Raw genomic sequence first — 20495 nt, 5'->3', positions numbered from 1 at the left:
GCTAAATGTATATATATACACAAGTAAAAGTGTGAATTTCAAGATAAGAAAAATATAATAAAAAGATTAATGTAACTATAGGAAGTAAAATCAAAAATTGGCAATGCAAAATAAAATAACCATATGTATATAAACATATAAAACAAACAAGAAATGAAAGCAGAAATGTTAAATATGATTTTAAATAACAATATTTATGTTGAAATAAGAAGTGAAAGTAAAAGAGGGCAATACAACAAAGATATAATAAAATACAATTTAAAGATGTACATTAACATAGGAAGTAAGAATACAAATGTGCAATACAAGATAAATAAAAAGACTAACCTTACAGAGTTAAAGTAAAGATGTTGCAATACAAGTTGTAATTAAATAGAATAAAAATATGTATGGATAATTTAATAGGGATTATTTTTTTGTTGAGACATCAGGACCCTTCTCTACTCCCTCCACATTCATGCTGACCCGGAAGTTCAACCTCATAGCTTCCGCAAAGCAGCCTACCCTTTTTGTGAATGGGTGCTTTTGTGGTACGGTTTTCACAGGTAGGTTGGCCATCTCCTTCTTCCTTTTCTTAGGTGTGAACGTCAGAGGAAGGCTCTGATCATGTGGAGTGTGTAGCTTCACATCTTCCAAGATCTCGGTCATTTGGTCAGTTAACGTTTTAAGGTAATCTTCATCTTGCAGATGGTATGTTAAGTCAGTAATCTCACGCAAGAGACTGGCACATTCCCTTCTTTGTTTAACCTTTCTTGGTCTTTTCCTTTCGGGCAAAGCGTTACATGGTGACTGCATTTCCACTGATACCGGTGTGTATGTATGATCTGTGATGTCTGATCTGCCGCTGTCATCCCTCTCACAAGAAGTCTGTCCCAGACATGCATTATCCAGGGAGAAGAGGGGGTTATCCCTGTAATTAGATGCCAGTTTCTCCCAACCCCATTCATGCACATGATTAAAAACAGCACAGAAGTGCTTGCAGGGCAACTTGTGCTTTGCCCAGTCTTTGCAGGTGCACGATGGCATGATGATACTTTCACCAAAGTTGATGTGGTGCTGTGTGCAAGGATGACTTTGGCTTTTGACATGGAACATGCCATTGCCCTTTGCAACAACGTCATTCGCCTCATAAAACTGGGCTTCTGTAAGCCTTGACATCACATGGTCTGCTACACTTCTTGGTCTGTCTTTTAAGAACTTTGGCATGTTCTCATTGTACCTTCTGTAGAATGAGGAGTACTTGACATTGAGTTCAATGTACCTTCAATAAGAGATGAGAACAATATCTTAGAAGTCTCTCTGTGACAGTTTGCTTTCTCTGACATATAGATATGGTATTTGATAATACAATTGTCTCAGAAACATATGCAACAATGAACAACATCAAACAAATATGTTGGAAACAAAGCTATCGAACATTACATTTATATATATATAAAAATGTGTGTGTGTTTGTGTATGTATGTATGTATGTATATATAAATATATATATGTATAATCATAGTAATTCTTTTTTAGCTCACTTCCGATATGTCCTTGGTAGGAAGTCAGTTACCAACACAGTGAGCATTTCACTGAGGCTGCAGTTCTTATAACCTTCAAGATGAGAATGCTTTAGGGTTTCATTTTGTCTTTCCACCCCATTGTTGGTGTAGATGGCCACCTTGAGATCTTCATCCCGAAACACGTGCACCCATCTCTACACAAGACAAAAAAAGACAAAAAAAATTAAAAGGAAGACTCTTCAAATTCAACAAATGATATAATAAATATAATATAAAAGTAAATATAATATTTGAACTTGATACACACCTTAGCCTCTGGGAGCCACTTATTTGAAAACCACGCCCTCACTTTTTCATTGTCCTTCCAGACTTTGGCCTCCTGCAGGTTGCAAAGGCGTGTGCTGAACTCCTCTGGAGTTGAAGCAGCTGCAATGCTTCTCAGAAGCGGTAGGAGACTGTCTTGTGCGTGGCTCACTCCATGATCTTTCTTCCTGCACCATTCAACCCAAGCTTTCTCCCTATGGAAGTCGCAGAGAAGCACCTTGGAACCTGGATAAAATATAAGAGATATATTACCTGCACCATGTTGTCATTTTATTTTGTCGCGTTGCTATTACATAGTATACGCGACAAAATATAGGCCTGCTTTTTATACATCTGTCTGTCAGTGGAGGTGATGACTTTATTTTGAAGTAGATTGTTGCATACATTTGCATGTAAATGGTTATATTTTGGAAGTTGGTGGAATACTATGTAAAATGTATCCTTTTTTTTAATTAACGTTTCATATTATGTGAATTAACAGATTTCTACAGTTACTGCAATTTCACCTTGAAACTCTTCCTCCAGGGCACCGATCTCTACCTCTGAGAAATCAACCATGAAGTGGCTAGGGCTCCAGTCAGGGTTCCACTCCTTAAACACCTGGAGGGCTTCTTTGACATCTGCTGTTGTCTCACTCTGGGTCACAAAGAGGCCAACCACTGCATAGCACACATTTGTACGTACACATAGGAAGAAGAGGGGAACAGAATAACGACACGTCCGGTAAGTAGCATCAAGCAGGCACATCTGTTGTCCATACAGGTGGAGAAGCCTTCGCTGCCAGGCTGTCTGGTAACAAAACAGCAGCTTTGTGACAGTTCCGTCCTCCTGTAGCTGGCTTGGCCTGTACTTGATTTTGCAGTCATCAACTAACCATCTGGGCGTCAGAAGCTGTGAATGAAAGTGTAACTGGACATTATCATCATGTAGCCTCATGGCCCAAACATTAGGAACATTTGTTGTCATATCAGGGCAAAAAACAGTTTTGAAGTTTTAGTTGCATTTTGAAAAATGGTCATACCCTGCATATGAACCAAATACTGCTACTTTGCTTTGCTTACTTACACCTTCATTCAGAGGACAATGTATCATGTAAAAAAAAAAAAACTGACCATGCTTGGTGAAGTCACAAACTCTGTAAGTTGTGCATTAACCACCCACACAAACTTGCATGGCTTGAATAATATTAATACTATTCTACTCTCAGTGTATTACCTGCAGATTGACCTGGTCATTTTTGGATTCACGTATTCCCTCCTTCGTTCTTGATAAGATATTCCTGATATCCTTGTCTGTGGGGTAAAACCTCCGACGTGTTTGTGGAGGTGGCTGCTCCCCCCGGAATAGCTCGTCATTTACAAAATTGAACAGTTGACGTCTAATCTCACTAAGCTTTCTGGCACCAGCCAAGGTGAGCTTCACTATTTGTTGTTCAACTCTGGAATCCATCGGTTCACGCAGTTCAGCTACCTGTACATGACGTTGAACAGGGTAATTATAGATGTTTAAAGCTGTCTAAAGAAAGTCCTCTTTGTACAGCACAAATTGTACCTCGCATCATGTTTCTTACAGCAGCTAAAGGAATAGATTTTGCATGGTTACCTCTCCAACAGTTGGATGGTTTTGATGGTCACTTTCTGGGGTGAAGCATGTGTGGTATTCCATGACTACTTCAACTGTTGAAGGATCAGCTGCAACTACAGCCTTTAGTGCTGCTGAGAGCTCCCTCCTCTTTGCTTTACTGTTCTCTGCAATCTGGGGAATATAAAAATGACATGGCAATTGGGATCATGACACGAGAGCAATTATAGCATTGAACGCACTTGTGCTGTGCTTGTGCTGTACCTTGAAACCAGGACATTTCATGACCTGACTGACAGTTATCTGGGCAGGGCAATCCATCTTCTTCGTATTTTGTACGAGATGGCGTCTTGCATTGAAGACATGGTCTTCAAGCTAAGAGAAAAAAGGTGTATAGAAATACAATATTAATATATGTATACATTTTCATGGTCTCCTCTCCATAACGTGGAGAACATAATTTTTGCTATGGTTCTTTCTTTTGTCTTCTTTAAAATATTTGTAGGTCCTGCTAATATAACTATAGTGGGACATTATGTCATTACCCCTGCATCTGTACTGTTTGTGTCTATTTATTTTGCACATATACCATCCCCTGTTAAAATAAGTAACCAGTATAGGAAGAATTTGGTGCCAGGTCATGACCGTGAGCTGGTTGGGTTCTGTAGGTGAACAAAGGAAGGATATCCCCCTTTATTTTGTCTCAGAAGAGGCCATTGAATTTCGTTTCCTATTCCTCTAAAGTTTAAACGACTTATGTATTTACATAATGCTGATTCCTATGTTGTTATGTGTCACAGTGTTATGTGTCATAGAATGCCACATAATGCATGTCATATTACGAATAGTTGTTTAATTTTCCTTTACCAATTATTTTAAGTTGTTAATGCATGTAAATTCATAAATATACCGCTTGTTTCTCTTTTTGTGCATGGTACTTCTCCTTTTGCCGAGTACACCTGTCCTTTCCCTGGTGGCATCCATATATCTTGGTGCCCACGAGTTGGAATGGCACCCCATCATATGGTACACATTTCAACTGCCAGTATATCTTTTTCCCTGGTGAAGGCTGCACGTCTGTATTGAAACATTTGTGACAAAAATACACATTTTATCCATAAAAGATGTATTAACACTGGTCAGTTTAGATTTGGAAAGACACTCGGAATTTGAAATGTCTTAAGTAACTTTACGCCTGATAATTCAACCTGTTGCTGAATGTACAGTAAAGTTTCACGTATTTTTCGCTTTTATCAGTTATGTAGAAAGCTGAAACTACCAACCTATAATTCAGTTGTTGTAGGCATTAAAACACAGAACACCAAAATAAACATTTTAGTGGTGTGAACGCTCGTGAACTGTCAAGAGGAGGGCGGGGGAGCCTCGCTGCGGGGAAACTGTGGACCTCTGTCAGCGCAACTTAAATGATGCCGTTTAAAAGATGAATAAATTCACGGCTCGAACCGAGCCGTTCTGTGCCCCGTCTTATATATGTAATACTTATACTTATATACTTATACTTATATATTATTATACTTATATACTTAGGCCTATATAAGGCCTACTTAATATTTGATTACTGACACAATGTAGGCTACTTGGTCATCGTTGTTTCTTCAATTTCCGATCTAACTTTACAAACTTACTATTTTCCCCGAAAACCTGTTCCTTTTTGTACACAATATACTTTGTGATCGTTGTTTCTTCAACGTCTGCTAACGCTTCCTCGAAATCCTTAAGTGTTTGAAAGATTTTATGTGAAAGCATCCTGTTTGTTGCGCGTTGGCATCCTTGACAGACTTGTCTGTTGGAGGCTCGCGAGCGCAACAAAAATTGCCGTCTCATCCACGACCACTATTACGTCACTTCCGCCGCATAAAACCCAGGAGGTATAGAGTGGCGAAGTCCCTCCCCTTCCGGTTGAGCCCCATGGGACCTTATTTCGGAAAAGTTATGCATTGAAGTCAATGGAGAGAGAAAGATTATCTTTCGATCCCGTTTGAATTGTGCCACGAATTACACATATGATGTTTGTCAATTTAAAAGATAATTTTGCAAGTCAAAAAAATTAAAATGTGTCGTAAAACTGTGAAGTAACACATTTGTTTGTGTGAAAGGCTCAATGAACTACATCTCTGGTCAACCACACACGTCACCAAGATGGCCGTCACTACTGTCTTGTCAACAAACGATTGACTATCACCACAATGAAACACGTCCTGAAGAATGTCATGCAAAGCCTGCCTTCCTTTGATTCTCTCTGAACTGCATGGTCGTTTTAATGTTTAATGTCAACCATTTGTGCAGATAGCATGAAGTAGAAAAGATCGCCGATGCTAACGTTAGCGTTAGCATTTCTCCCCCGGAATTAAATGGTGTATTATAGAATGATCACACCGGTGACAGTACTATTCAAAGGGTTCACGAAATATGACTACTACTCTTACTGTTTAACATTTTGGGTTACTTAATGTTACTTCATGTTAAGGCTAATAAAAATGACAAGGCTGTAATGCTAACTAACGTGCTAGCTACTAGCTAGGTAGCTAACTTGATCAAGCCACTCCTGGTCGTTTCATCAGACGGGAAGCAAAAGAACGAGCAAGACCCATTGCTGGTATAATAACAACCTGGTACTAAGCACACAGGCATCTTGTTAAAGTTATCTTATCTTAGCCAGCGCCATATAGATAGATTATATCTATATTGCGCTGATTTTAGGTATCTGAATGGTGGAGGTAAACAATTGTGACATCACTTACGCGACTCTGGGATTTGTAGTCTTTCTAGTTACGTATTTTTCATAGTCTTATATTTCAACAGTTTTACGACAAACTGTGACTTTTTTGACATGGAAATGATTTTTTAAGATTGACAAACATCATATGTGTAATTCATGGCACAATTCAAACGGGATCGAAAGATAAGTTTTCTCTCCCCATTGACTTCAATGCATAACTTTTCCGGAATAAGGTCCCATACCCCGGAAGTAAGTGGGAGGGACTTCGCCACTCTATACGATCTAGCACTAACCCACTAACCATACTGCCACCAGGAGTCCCCGGCCGGAAGTCCCCGGAGTTGGGGACTGGCTTCAGTAGAAGCTGCTGGGACTCCCAGCAGCTTCTACTGAAGCCTTCCGAGTAAATCGCCAGAACGCCGACACCTCCTCATCTCCACCGCTCCCATGTTTTATTTTGTGTTGCCATAAATTAGTCTCTCTGCGTTTGTGCGCTGGGTGAATGCTAATGCTAATAATGCTAATAATGCTAATGCGAGAATAATAAAATGGCGGCTCTACAAAACATTTCAGAGTTTTACGGGGCGTGGTTTGCAATTCGTCCAGCCAATCAGAACTGGGGCACTTTTTTCCCCCAGGAAAGTACCATCTCTCAGCAGGCACTAAAAATGGGGGTAAAAGTTCCCGGGATTAAGTGCTCTTTTTGGTGTGAACGCGACATAAGGGGTACTAACGGAACTAAACGCGAAAAGTACGGTGAAAAGTACTCCGGTGTGAACGCAGCTATTGGCTGCAGAAAAAACAGTGCTATTTCTCGTCATGCTGCTTCCCTGATGGCTCCCACAGGATTGTTGTTGACATCTTCGTGGATTCATCTTCTTATTATAGACACATGCATTTCCAAACATTCGGTCTACCTACGCTGTAAAAATGTATTATCTCTTCGATTTACACACGGCATCTATTGCACTTCTGTCCATCCTGGGAGAGGGATCCCTCCTCTGTTGCTCTCCCCGAGGTTTCTCCCATTTTTCCCTTTGAAATGTGGGTTTTTCTCTGGAAGTTTTTCCTTGTACGATGTGAGGGTCTAAGGACAAAGGGTGTCGTTTTTCTCATACTGATATTCTGAACAAACTGTGCTGTTGTATTTGCTGTAAAGTGTCTTTACTGTAGGGTATTTTTAGTATATGTACAGCACTTTGGCTCGACCAAAAATCGTTTAAAAATGTGCTATATAAATAAAACATGATTTGATTTGATTTGATTTGACTAGTTCAAGCCATCATACTGTATGTATGTATTGAATGTGTGTGTGTATACAGGGGCGCCGTTTGCCGACAGGCAAGGCAGGCAAGTGCTCGGACCAGGCATTGATCCGGTGTAGGTACCATATGTGTTCGGCCTACCAGATGTGTTCGGGGTCCGTTACGCTTACCAATGACGTCACGCATTGGCTGTACGGTAACCCAAGAGGACATTTTACACGGTCAAATTCCGAATGTATTGAAACTCCAGACTCAACGTAAGAGCTTGAGTCTCTTCGGGGGGTGCTAACATTTAAACATACACTTCATTCTTTACTTTGTCCGTTATTATATGTAGAAGATATTACTTTTTTCTCCGTCATGTTGTTTCCATAGCAACAACTTCAAAATAAAAGCATCTAAATAGATTTGTGTTCTACACACCAAAATACGTTATTTGAACACCCCTCTCGATCGATTTACAAGAAAAATTAGTATGGCCCGCCCTAATACACCAACGCAGTTTTTAAAGATATACATTTTTCAACACAGAATCATTTGCCAAATTACACCATATCCAATCATTTTACGAGTCAGAAAATGCTATCTGTTCATTGCAGTTATTGTTTATTGAATTAGATTACCATGAGCTCAACATAATTATGTAGAGTACAAGTCCACAGCCAAGAAAATGTTATTTGCATATCATTTTATTTATGAATATGGAATTATGGAATTCTAACACTGGAATTTGTTATTATTTACTATAACTTTATTATATTATTCGGGTACAGCCCTACTGTACCAAAATATCCGAATATTCGTTCGTTGGAGTACTATTCGGGTTTCAATTTCGTTATTCAGATATTCGTTTTTGTTTTTTTTCCCCGTTTTTTTTTCAAATTGAATTTATTGAAATCTCCAATATCAACGTAAGAGCTTGTGCCTCTTCGGGGGGTGCTAACACTTAACCATAAACGTTATCGTTTACTTTCTCCGTCTTTATATGTAGATATTACTTTTCTCCGTTAATCTCTGTCACGTTGTTTCCAAAGCAACAACAACTTCCTGTCAACTGCGCTAACTCTCCTTCAAAATAAAAGCATGTCCATAAATAGGACATGCCAAATTACACTTAACACATAGCCTATACAACTGCAACGAATGTAACAAACACAATGCGATATCCTTTTCAATTTCAAAGAACACAAATTGGGTTACATTATCAAATAACTATAAAACAATAATACTGTAGAATAACAAAATGAATGCCGTGAATACACTGAAATACACGTGTTGAAGCGGTTCGCTGCTGATTACTACGATTCCGTACAGCCAATCACAATGGGTGACGTCATTGGTAAGCGACGGACCCCGAACACATATGGTAGGGCGAACACATATGGTACTGACACCGGACCAGTGACCTTGTATAAAGTTCACAAGTGGACCTTTAACAAAAAAGTTTGAGTACCCCTGTTCTAGAGCATGGAGTCGAAACACAATGAGAAACGGGAGAGCTGGAACTTGATGGCAAAACTGAATATCTACGAGGAGTAAGCAATAAGCTGGGTCAAATCATAGAATGAGAAAATCTGGCAAACTACTCTTGTATTTTTATTATTTGAGGCAGCAAAGATATTTTTTTCCTTGTTGAGCAGGGTTAATCATTGATGTGTTTTTAATGATTTAAGAACACAAAAGACTGTCCAGGATTCAGCTTTCAAACAAACATCAGAATCAGAATACCTTTATCCCACAGAGGGGAAATTTACATTGTTACAGCAGAAAATAGCCAAAGACAGCTTAATGTTACCTAAGCATGCATAAAAACGTACTAAAGATAAAAAAAAGAAATTATAATAAAAAAGTTACACATTTTACAAAAATAATTAAAAAGTTACACATTACAAAAATACACACCCTGTAACAGTTCTGAGGATTTAGCAGCCAGGTATTATTGCACAGTTTTTAACGGCAAATATATATATGCCGTTAATATATATATATATATATATATATTTCACATATTGCACACAGTTGGTATTTAACAACAAGGGGTGTTATAGTCTGTGTTGTTGTGTGTGTGGGGGTCTACTAGGGGCTGTGCTGATTGTATAGTCTGACCGCTGCAGGAAGGAAGGACCTGCGGTATCTCTCCGTGAGACAGCGGAGGTGCAGCAGCCTGTCACTGAAGGAGCTGCAGAGGGAGGACAGGGTGTCCTGGAGACACACACACACACACACATTGTCCAGCAGGGAGGACAGCTTGGCTGCCATTCTCCTGTCTCCCACCACCTCCACAGTGTCCAAAGGACTCCCTAGGACAGAGGTGGCCTTCCTTACCAGTCTGTTGAGTCTCTTCCTGTCTGCAGCCGAGATGCTGCTGCCCCAGCAGGCCACACCATAGAAAATGGCTGATGCCACAACAGAGTCATAAAATGTCTGAAGGAGTGCCCCCTGCACCCCGAAATATCTCAGTCTCCTCAGCAGAAAGAGTCTGCTCTGTCCCTTCTTGTACAGAGCAGCAGAATGATCAGTCCAGTCCAGTTTATTGTTCAGATGAACACCCAGGTATTAGTAGGATTTCACAATCTCTATGTCCGCTCCCTGGATGTTCACTGGTGTCGGGGGGGAGTGTTGGCGCCGTCGGACGTCCACCACCAGCTCGGTCTTTCCTGCGTTGAGCTGGAGGTGGTCCCTCTGGAGGTAGTTCCTCTGGCACCAGAGGGTGAAGTCCTGCGTCAGCTCCCTGTACTCCCTGTCGTCCTCGTTGGAGATGGGCGCCTGACTGATCAAATCTATTAAAGATTAAGCAGGTCAGCACCGTAGTCAAATCCTGCTTTTTTTAAATAAGACTATTGGCCAAAACCAAGTCGTATTTATCTTTTAATGACTTAGAAAGGGTTATTAACGCCTTTGTAACCTCGAGACTGGACTATTGCAACGCTCTGTATGTGGGTATGGACCAGGCCTCAATTAAACGCCTGCAGCTAGTCCAAAACGCAGCTGCACGTTTGCTGACTGGCCACAAAAAGCGTGACCACATCACCCCTATTCTATTCTCACTACACTGGCTTCCAGTTCGGTTCAGAATTGATTTTAAAATCCTTTTATTTGTTTTTAAAGCACTAAATGGGCTGGCTCCGGCCTATATAGCTGAACTCCTCCAGCGCTACACCCCAGCCAGAGCTTTAAGGTCTGCTTACCAGCTGTTGCTGATAGTGCCCAAGACCAGGCTTAAAACCCGAGGGCACCGAGCCTTCGCAGCAGCTGGCCCTAGGCTCTGGAACACTCTGCCCCTCCATGTGAGGTCGGCCCAGACCCTAGGGGTTTTTAAATCGACACTAAAAACACACTTCTTCTCTCTGGCTTTCTAGTTAGAGCGGAGCACGACTCCTGACTTTTCCTTGTGTTTTTTTTTAATTTAATTTTTGATATATATCTGTTGTAATTTATTGTCTTTTATTGTAATTGTAGTAATGTGTTTTTATTACATGTACAGCACTTTGGCTCGACCAAAAATCGCTTTTAAATGTGCTATATAAATAAAACCTGATTTGATTTGATTTGATTTGAAAGAAAATGTTCAGGTCGTTTGCCCACTGATGGTCCCCCCGGACCTGGGAATCTGGCTCTTTGTAGCCAGAGATGGTCTTCAGGCCTCTCCAGACTCTGCTGACGTTCCTCTGCTGCAGCTGTTCCTCCATGATCTGATTTTCCACCTCAACTTCCTCTGTACAGTCTTCAGCTCCTCTATGTTGCCTGATCTGAAGGCCCTCTTTTTTTCCTTCAGGAGAGCCTTTATTTCAGGGGTAATCCAGGGTTTGTTGTTACGGAAAACACTGTACAGTCCTAGTGGGTACAACGTTTTCCTCACAGAAGTTAATATAATCTGTGATGCAGTCTGTAAGGCTGTTGATGTCCTCCCCGTGAAAGTCAGTGAACACATCCCACGCAGTAGTGTCAAAACGATGGGTTACGTATTGTAACCCTAGTTATATAAACACAGGCGGAGCCCTCTACTGGACTCTATGGGTACTACTCCTTGACCTTACTATGCGAGCATTCACCTACTGAGATATCTTTAAACGTAGCCGGCCCCTCGGGGCGGGCCTACCTGAGTGTGCGCGCAAGCCCACCCTATATAAGGCGGCCTCGCCTCCTGACTGTCATCCTACACCCTCTTCAGCAAGCAGCATAGGACAGACAGGGCCCCTAGTAGAGGGCTCCACTTGTGCTTATATAACTAGGGTTACAATACGTAACCCATCGTTATATCTCACAGGCTCCGCCCTCTACTGGACTCTATGGGTACAGTGGGTGGAGCCCTGATGGATACACGCCCTGTCGTCCAACAACCCATCACACTGCCCCTGACCGGCTTTCTGATTAGCAGCCACTGCACCGCAACCTCTCCTCCCTCGGCCATGACCGTGGAGGAGTCGGGCCGCAGTTTACTTGGCTGATAGAGCACACTCAGACACGCTTACCTCGTGAAGAGTGTGCATGGAAAATAGTAAGGAAGACTCCCCCCCCTTCCGAATCCTTCCGCCCTGTATGGGGCTCACTGCGCACCATGTTTCCCGGGTCCCTAAGGAGCATGGGAAACCAAAGTGCATTATGTCCAGGGGGTGGGGGGGGGGGGGGGGGGGTCAGATACCTACTGACCCACAGCCCGCCTCCCCCCCCTCACCAGTCCTGTGTTGCCCCAGTAAGCACAGACGATGAGAAGGAGCCAGCCAAGTCCAAGAGATAAAACCTTATGAAGGGGTCTGGCGTGGACCAAGACGCCACCGTGCATATGTCCTCCACACTCACGCCCCTAAATAAGGCTGTTGACACAGCCATAGCTCGTGTAGAGTGCGCACGGACCCCCGTGCGGAAGGCTCTCCCCGCCTGACCGTAGGCATGTGCAATGCACTCGCAGAGCCATCCTGCCAGGCGTTTCTTGGACAGAGCTTTACCGGCCACACCCCCCCTGAAGCACACAGCTGTTCAGTGCGTCTAAAGGCAGCCGTGCGCTCCACATAACATGCCAGCGCACGTACCGGGCAGAGGAGGTGCAGTTTAGCCTCCCTGTCCCCAATATGGGGTGGAAGACTAAAGCCGCCCAGCTGTATAGCCCTTGACCTGAACAAACTCCTTAAGTTCTTGGGAACAAAGGAGGGGTTCGGCCTGAGTGTCGCTCCGCTACAGTCACCCTGGATCCACAGGCAACTCGGTGTACCGACAGAGTGGTCAGTTCGGACACTCTCTTGGCCGAAGTCAGGGCCAACAGCAACGCTGTTTTTAATGACAGTGCCTTCAGGGAGGAGAGCTCCAGAGGCTCAAATGGTTCTGTGACCAGAGCCTCGAGCACCAACGGCAGGTCCCATTGAGGGGCGGAGGCGTGCACTACTGGGCGCTGCCTCCTGACCCCCTCCAAACACCGCGACATAAGCGGCTGACTGAAGGCTGACCTGCCGCCAACTCCCTCATGACAGGATGAAATGGCTGCTACATACACTTTAACTGTGGAATAAGCAAGACCTCTGTCCACCAGTAACTGTAAGTAGGACAGAATAGAGCCCAGCGTACAAGATAAGGGCTCTAGACTTCCCTCTTCACACCATCACTGGAATGCCAACCACTTTGGCCTGTAACAGGCTGTGGTGGATCCTGCTCTTGCTGCCTGGATAACTTCTTCAGACAATCCCCCCTGTCTCAGCCTGTCCCTCTCAGGAGCCAAGCCTGGAGAGGTTGGCCCAGAGAGGGTAACGCCCCTATTGCACCAGCCCCCTGAGACATCGCCCCCCAGACCTGAGGAACTGCCCAGGGCTGGCCCACCATCATCTGTGTCACCTCCGCGAACCACGGCGCCACGCGGCGGTCCTAGGACCCCTAGGACACCCGACACACCTGCCACTGGAGCCCTCGCTCTCAGCGGCCGTCGCCACGTCGCCTCCAGATGTTTGGCAACGGGGGCGAAACGAAGGCCAGCTGCGCCAGGGAAGCCGGGCCGTAAAACCCCTGACAGAGGCACCCGACATCGAGGAACCCTCGTCGTCCTCCTCTTCGACGAACGGGGCCCGCCGGGATGGCGAAAACGAATGGCACCCCCCCAGCCGCATCCTGTTCCTCCATCTCCACCACCTCGAGGTCCACGTGGTCCTCCGTTTCCTCGTAGTTGGCCTGAAAATGCTCCATGCGGTGCCAGCGGCTAAGTTGTGGTAGCATCCGGCAGGCATTACAGGAGGGAGACTGGGTCAGGCCGTCCCCGGCGGGTTCAGGCCCCAAGCACTCGAAACAAAGGCGGTGGGGATCGGCACCTGCAATTAGGCCGGTGGAAGTAGGACAGGGTTGGTGCTCCAGGATTGGTGAGTCCATTATTTTATTCTTCCTTTTACACTTCTTCCGCTTCTCTCAGTTGTTTATCCTGCTCGCTGAAGAGAAAAGGATGACAGTTAGGAGCAGGGCTGGACTGGCCATCTGGCATACCGGGCATTTTCCCGGTGGGCCGACGTGCCTTTTGGGCCGACACGTCATTTTTTTTTTTTTTCTGAAGTCCCGGCCCATAAGACGGGTAGATTGGCCCTCTGTTTAAATGTTTTTAGTAATTGACACTGGGCCGGCCCAATCAAATCTTTAATCACCTCCCCCTTTGGGCCGCTCGGTGTGCATCATTAAATCACGCCCCCAGGAGGTGAGCCGGCCGTTGAAGCCAAATCGCCTTTTTTTTCGAGAAAAAAAAAAGTTCGAGTTAGAAATGGAGAAGGCGAAGGCGAAGACGAAGGCCAAGCGAAAAGGGGGAGCAGAAAAATTGCGGGCAAGAAAAAAGCAGGCCCTTCGTGCTGATGTTGCCGCTTGTGTCAAAATAACCGACATGTTTAGTACAGGTGCAGGTCCATATTCAGCACCCGTGGCCGATATTGGTGGTGGTGAGGAAGATGATGAGAGGGAGAGAGATCCGCGCGAGTGGGGAGAGGGAGGAGAACTCGCGGTAAGCAGAAGCTAAGAAAATTAGGAAAAGATTATTATTAAGGTTATGATACTCTGTAGTTCTGGAACCCATTAATATCCCCTTGATGAAGCACTAATAAGACAAATATTATTAGAGAAACATTCGTTAGCCTACAAGCTAGTAAGCTGGCTATTTTAGGTTTTCCCTGGCAAGTTAAAATATAGCTTAATGGGACTCTGATACGTTGTCTCATTGAAAGAATGTCATTATTTTGTTAACCACCATTCATGAACAATTACTGTCAGCTGGCAGCTTGTTTTGTTTAGTTTATTTACTTATGTGTTTATAAGGGCAACAGTGGTCTTTTGGGACCTGAACAAAATGTTTATAGTCAGCTTTTTGTGGTAGTTTTGATTGACAATATATAGAATGAATAATATAGAAATAGAAGAAAAAATGTAGGCACACATGTAGTTTTGACCATTAACTGTGTGGTATTGTTATGTCAATGCCTATTTGTATGGACCTCTATCAGGGACCAAAGAGGTCACCTGCATCCTTTTTGACTCTCCCAAAGCCCCCCAACTACACTCATACATGCAAACAGACACACAGACACACAGACACACACACACACACACACACACACACACACACACACACACACACACACACACACACACACACACACACACACACACACACACACACACACACACACACACAGAGGAATGGACGCTGGACATAGTGCCCCTCTCCACAACAAGCATTCATTTTAGTTATTTCAGTCTAGTATATAAGTTACTTTGTGTGTACAGTATATATATACAGTATATATATCTTGCTAGTTGTGTACTTTTGTAATTTATGTGGGATTTCTGTCAAATGTTGCTTCAACTCTCTTTGTAAATTTAAATCTGTCTCTTTCAAACCTATTCTCAGGAAAAAAAATAAAGACAGTGGATAGTATTTTTGGTTAAACCTGTGTTCCTTCAGTTCTGTGTGCTCTGTGAGGTTCTGAGAAACCAGCCGCCTAAGACTTGCACTATAGCCCCTTGCGTGCGTCAATCAATCAATCACATTTTATTTATATAGCCCAATATCACAAATTACAATTAGTCTCAGAGGGCTTCACAGTGTGTACAGGTACGACATCCTCTGTCCTTAGACCCTTGCAGCGCTCAAGGAAAAACTCCCCAAAACAGACCCCACAATTAACAGTGGGAAGTAGGAAGAAACCTCTGTGAGAGCAACAGAAGAGGGATCCCTCTCCCAGGACGGACAGACGTGCAATAGGTGTCGTGTGTACAGATGAAAAAGGCAATACAATTACAGCGATTAAAAAAAGGATGGAAAAATTAAATGAAAGCGTCAATGTATATAAAAAGATGCCGTCGACTCATCCTGTAGACTCATCTGGTCCTATCTCTATTGTGTTGTCATAGAAAGGGGAGGCAGGGCACTATAGGGTCCCCCCCCCCCTAAATTCACTAGAAGTCATCATTTAAGGGGTTATTTTTAAAACTTTTCTTCTGTGGGGGGCATACCCCACCAGACCCCCCTATTAGTGCTCGGTCACTGTTCGCTTTGTGAGAGGGTTTGAAGGTCTAATTTCTAATGATTGATAGTTACACATACTTGTGGTATGTATTAGTTTTGTTTGCCCCTGGTACGTAAAAAGGATAATAATAGCGTTTTTTTAAATTATACTGAGTTATTCTTCTTGTCAGGAACCGCTACTATTCGTTTGTTTTATGGATTTGGGCCGGTCTGGGTCTAAATGCCAGGGCCGATTTGCTGTCCCAGTCCAGCCCTGGTTAGGAGGCGAGGCCGCCTTATATAGGGTGGGCTTGCGCGCGCACTCAGGTAGGCCCGCCCCGAGGGGCCGGCTACATTTAAAGATATCTCAGTAGGTGAATGCTCGCATAGTAAGGTCAAGGGGTAGTACCCATAGAGTCCAGTAGAGGGCGGAGCCTGTGAGATATAACAGTCCTTCAGGGCCTCCTCCTCAGACTCCTCAGACCACTTCTTCACGCTGCGTGTGGGCACCAGCTGTCTGTTAGTGATGTGTCCCGTCGTTCACTTAACAGTGGCTACATTTGATTGAATTATAAAAGGTATATTTCGCAGATAAACCTAGTAACCCCGCCCCCTTAAAAAAAACATCTCTTTTGAACGTTTCTTTTGAAAGGCTCACGCAAAGGAACGGAGCCATAATGCTGCGTTCACACCGGACGCGATGCGAATATTCGCTTCGCTCCAATCGCTCAAGTTACACCGCGGCTTGCAGTTTGTTTTATCGCGTCATTCAAAACAGACATACCGTTGACGCACCGCGCCGTTAACGGACAGTTGAGGTTGTTTACACTTCCATGCAAGATCGTTTTGATTATTTCTGTCGTTGACTATGGAGGATATAACTACTATTGCTGCTTTGTACCTTCTGTGGAAGTCCTACAAACGTAGCAACAAACGCCGCTCTGTCTGGGTCCACAATATAATCAAGCGTCGCACACAGTTTGGTGAATATCATTGTTTGATCAAGGAACTGTGCCTGGATGACTGCCGTTTCCAGCGGTATTTTAGGATGACCTGTGTCCAGTTTGATGATCTTTTAGCTCGGGTTGGTGTCAGGATTTCCCGGATGGACACAAACTACAGGCGTTCCCTCTCAGCTGCGGAGCGCCTGTCAATATGTCTCCGGTAAATTGCTTTGTTTTTGTTTTTTATTAGCGTGTTAATATGAATACAACATATTTAATTAATCTTGCACGTCATGGTGAATCAATGCCACAGCACTAAAAACCATGAATTAATGCTTGACAAGTCTGCAGATAAGACGGCAGGCGAAAAATCTTTTAAAATGCTTGTTTTCTGAATGAAGATCGGGTCGACCAGGCTAAGCTTGTTGTATATGCTCATTCCACACTCATAACAACGGCCTACAGACATAAATAAACTAGCGACTGTATTCGCCATGGCACAGACAGTCTGGTTTGTACTTGTTTAACTTTTGTCCAGTTTCTGAACAGATATGAGGAGCTGTGAGCTCTGTGTGCTAACTGCTAACAGCTAACGGCTGATGTTGTGTGGTTGAACGTCAGTGACGGCAGGCTGAGATCCTCACCGCTGATTGGCTTCCGCGAGAACGCGCCACGTGAATTTGACGCTCGAGTTGAAAAAATTGAACTCTCGCGTTTAACGCGGCACCGTTCAATCGCCTCAATCGCGTGATTTGCGCTGCGTCCACCGCTTCATGCGCACCGTCGGAGCGAATTCGCGTCTGTCCGCGTCTCTGCATTGACTTTACATGTAATCGCGCCGCCCCCAAACATCGCATCGCGTCCGGTGTGAACGCAGCATAAGATCCGGCTCCCTTCAAAGAGCCATAATTCCCATCACTACTGTCTGTTGACCAGAGGTTGATACATAGGCAGGAGGTGAACCAAGTTGTGATCAGATCTGTCAACATGACATTAACTCTGGGTCAGTGTCCTTAGATAACAGTTGAAAGAGCACCTGATAAAACGTCCTCATCGAACCCTGAATGAACGACGGGAGCCGGCTCGTGCCCGCGAACGAGCCATTTATTTGATTATTATTTGTTTTGTTAAGTAATACAAGACAGAATGATATGATGATCTCCGTGCTAGGGTGCTCCGTGCATGCATGCATGCAGACATGTAATATCCAAGGATTAGAGACTGTTGGATGCTGCTGTTTTGAGCATTGCAATACGTTTATTTTCATTATATTATTTATTTATGATTATTTTTAGGCTCAGCAAAGATTTGTTGTCAGTTTCTATAGGTGTTGCTATCTGCTTTTTTTAGCGTGGTTCTACAATCAGAGAGTTGCAATGAAAACAATTGGCCACAGCAAATCATTTATATTAAAAATGTAATTTTTACATTTGAATACTTCAGTACAAAGGATGTATTGAATAATTTAAGTGATATATGTGTACACATATAAATCATTAGTCAAAACAGGGCTACATTTGATTGAATTATAAAAGGTATATTTCGCAGATAAACCTAGTAACCCCGCCCCCTTAAAAAAAACGTCTCTTTTGAACGGCTCTTTTGAAAGGCTCACGCAAAGGAACGGAGCCATAAGATCCGGCTCCCTTCAAAGAGCCATAATTCCCATCACTACTGTCTGTTGACCAGAGGTTGATACATAGGCAGGAGGTGAACCAAGTTGTGATCAGATATGTCAACATGACATTAACTCTGGGTCAGTGTCCTAATGGCGCATTTCCACTACACGGTCGGCCTCGGCCACACTCGGTACGGCTCGGTACGGCTTGGCCGCGTTGGGCCTTAACAGGGCCGACTCACTTCATGCTGCGCTTCCATTACAGTTTAGGAACTGGGGTAGTTACTATAGTAACGCAGTGTAGGCGGAGCCGTGACGTCATCTTCAATGAGAAATCCAGAAACACAACACAGCCGTTAGCTGTGAGCACTCAGAGCTCACAGCTCCTTATATATGTTCAGAAACTCGACAAAAGTTAAACAAGTACACACCACAGACTGCCTGTGTCATGGTGAATACAGTCGCTGCTGTATTTATGTCTGTATAGGCCGTTGTTGTGAGTGTGGACGGTCGGGGCATATACTGCGTTAGCTTAGCCAATCTCCATCTAGAAAAACACGAATTTTAAAAGGTTTTTCGCCTGCCGTCTGTCTGCAGACTTGACAAAGCATTAATTCATGGTTTTTACTAACCGGTATCAGTATGTTGTTACTTCGGCATCATTTTGAAACGTGTATTACAATTAAATCACGGTCAAATATGTCCATCTTGTTGTAGTTCTAGCCCTCTTGCCAGCGCTCCTCTCTCTAGTTTAGCATACTCAGCCCTGTTTGTTGGCCCCGATAGAACCACAATTTTCTAGGGCCAGAAAAGAGGGGAAAAAGTGGCCCCGCGCCGTGCCGCGCCGGAACGAGGCCTAGTGGAAGCACAACCAAAAAAGGGGACGGCACGACACGGCACGCTTAAAGCGAGCTACGCGCTGCAATGGAAATGCGCCATTAGATAACAGTTGAAAGAGCACCTGATAAAACGTCCTCATCGAACCCTGAATTTCATGTTTTAGACTAATTTCTCATTCCTTCTATCACTGAAGCTGCTCTTTAGTCAATATTGAGGTTTTGTTGTATAGTTTTGATTATCTGTAGTCCTTTTGTGTCTTTTGTTGGTGGTTTTGCATCTCTTTGTTGTCATCTTATTTTTGTGTTAGTGGTTTTGTGGCCATTTTGTGTGTTTGTTTTGGGGAATTTTGTGACTCTTTGTTATCATCTGTTTTTGTTTCTGCATCTTTTTGTAGTCGTTTAGCTTCTCATTGTAGTCCTTAAAGCTCCCATGTCATGCTTTTCCGGTTATTACCCGTCCCCTTGTGTGTTATGAAGGTTTTTATGCATGTAAACGGTGTGCAGAGTCAAAACCCTCAAAGTACACCCTGTAGCGAGTAAAACTCTAACACAGAAAATACCTCCCCAAAACGCCTCGTTGGAGATACGTCACTGCCCATTTGAGTCTTCCATTTAGTTCCGGGTACCGCCTGATGTCATGCGGTACCCGGAACGAAATGGACCAATCCCGAAGAGCTATGGCCACACCAGCAGCGGCGTGTTCCTCCTCCAGAGGTTCGAAGAACCGGCATTTCACAGACGAAAGCTTCCAAAACATTGCCCAGTTTGAGGCCGGATATGCACAGCTTGTTTGGACCGTTTGGAGCAGGGGAAGATCTGGGTATACAACCTGTAAGTTTGCATTGTTATTTGTGTATTTATCAAACAAGACTGTTTAAATGTGTAAACTGTGTTGGACTGCTAAGCCATTGACACAGTGCTAACTGTGCTAACTAAGTTGCTAGAGTTTCCATATATCAACTCTAATATCAGCAGATGGCCTTGCATACATGTATCTCATAGCAGGAGAATGTCTGCATTCACACACAAAATACCTATTGACAGTATACTGCGGGTGATTTGCCGGTCAGTCGCGAAACGTAATTACATTATAGCTGGCGTAGCGATCTAACACACGGAGCTTGAGCTAGTTTTGGTCAGAAAAACATTTTTGTGATGCTACGTTGCTAGCGTTTAAATATATCAACTACAATGTCAGCAGATGGCCTTACATGTTTG

The 20495-nt window shown here is 43.7% G+C and overlaps 1 protein-coding gene across 1 annotated transcript; it reads right to left on the bottom strand.

Annotated features, from left to right (window-relative positions):
• Positions 1-339: 339 nt before the first annotated feature.
• On the bottom strand, positions 340-11104 carry LOC117493085. Its single transcript, XM_034143483.1, has 11 exons — positions 11018-11104; positions 9987-10181; positions 9741-9854; positions 4321-4479; positions 3675-3785; positions 3432-3584; positions 3045-3299; positions 2336-2720; positions 1813-2054; positions 1524-1699; positions 340-1261 (listed from the first exon to the last, which is right to left on the bottom strand). The coding sequence occupies exons 1-11, from the start codon at positions 11102-11104 to the stop codon at positions 409-411; spliced, it is 2730 nt and encodes a 909-aa protein (XP_033999374.1). The 3' UTR covers positions 340-408.
• Positions 11105-20495: the final 9391 nt, after the last annotated feature.

The sequence above is a fragment of the Trematomus bernacchii genome, unplaced genomic scaffold (assembly GCF_902827165.1).
Source record: "Trematomus bernacchii unplaced genomic scaffold, fTreBer1.1, whole genome shotgun sequence".
In the NCBI taxonomy this organism is placed as follows: Eukaryota; Metazoa; Chordata; class Actinopteri; order Perciformes; family Nototheniidae; genus Trematomus; species Trematomus bernacchii.
Note: the sequence above shows the minus strand (reverse complement) of the source record. Positions and strands in the feature narration are given on the sequence as shown.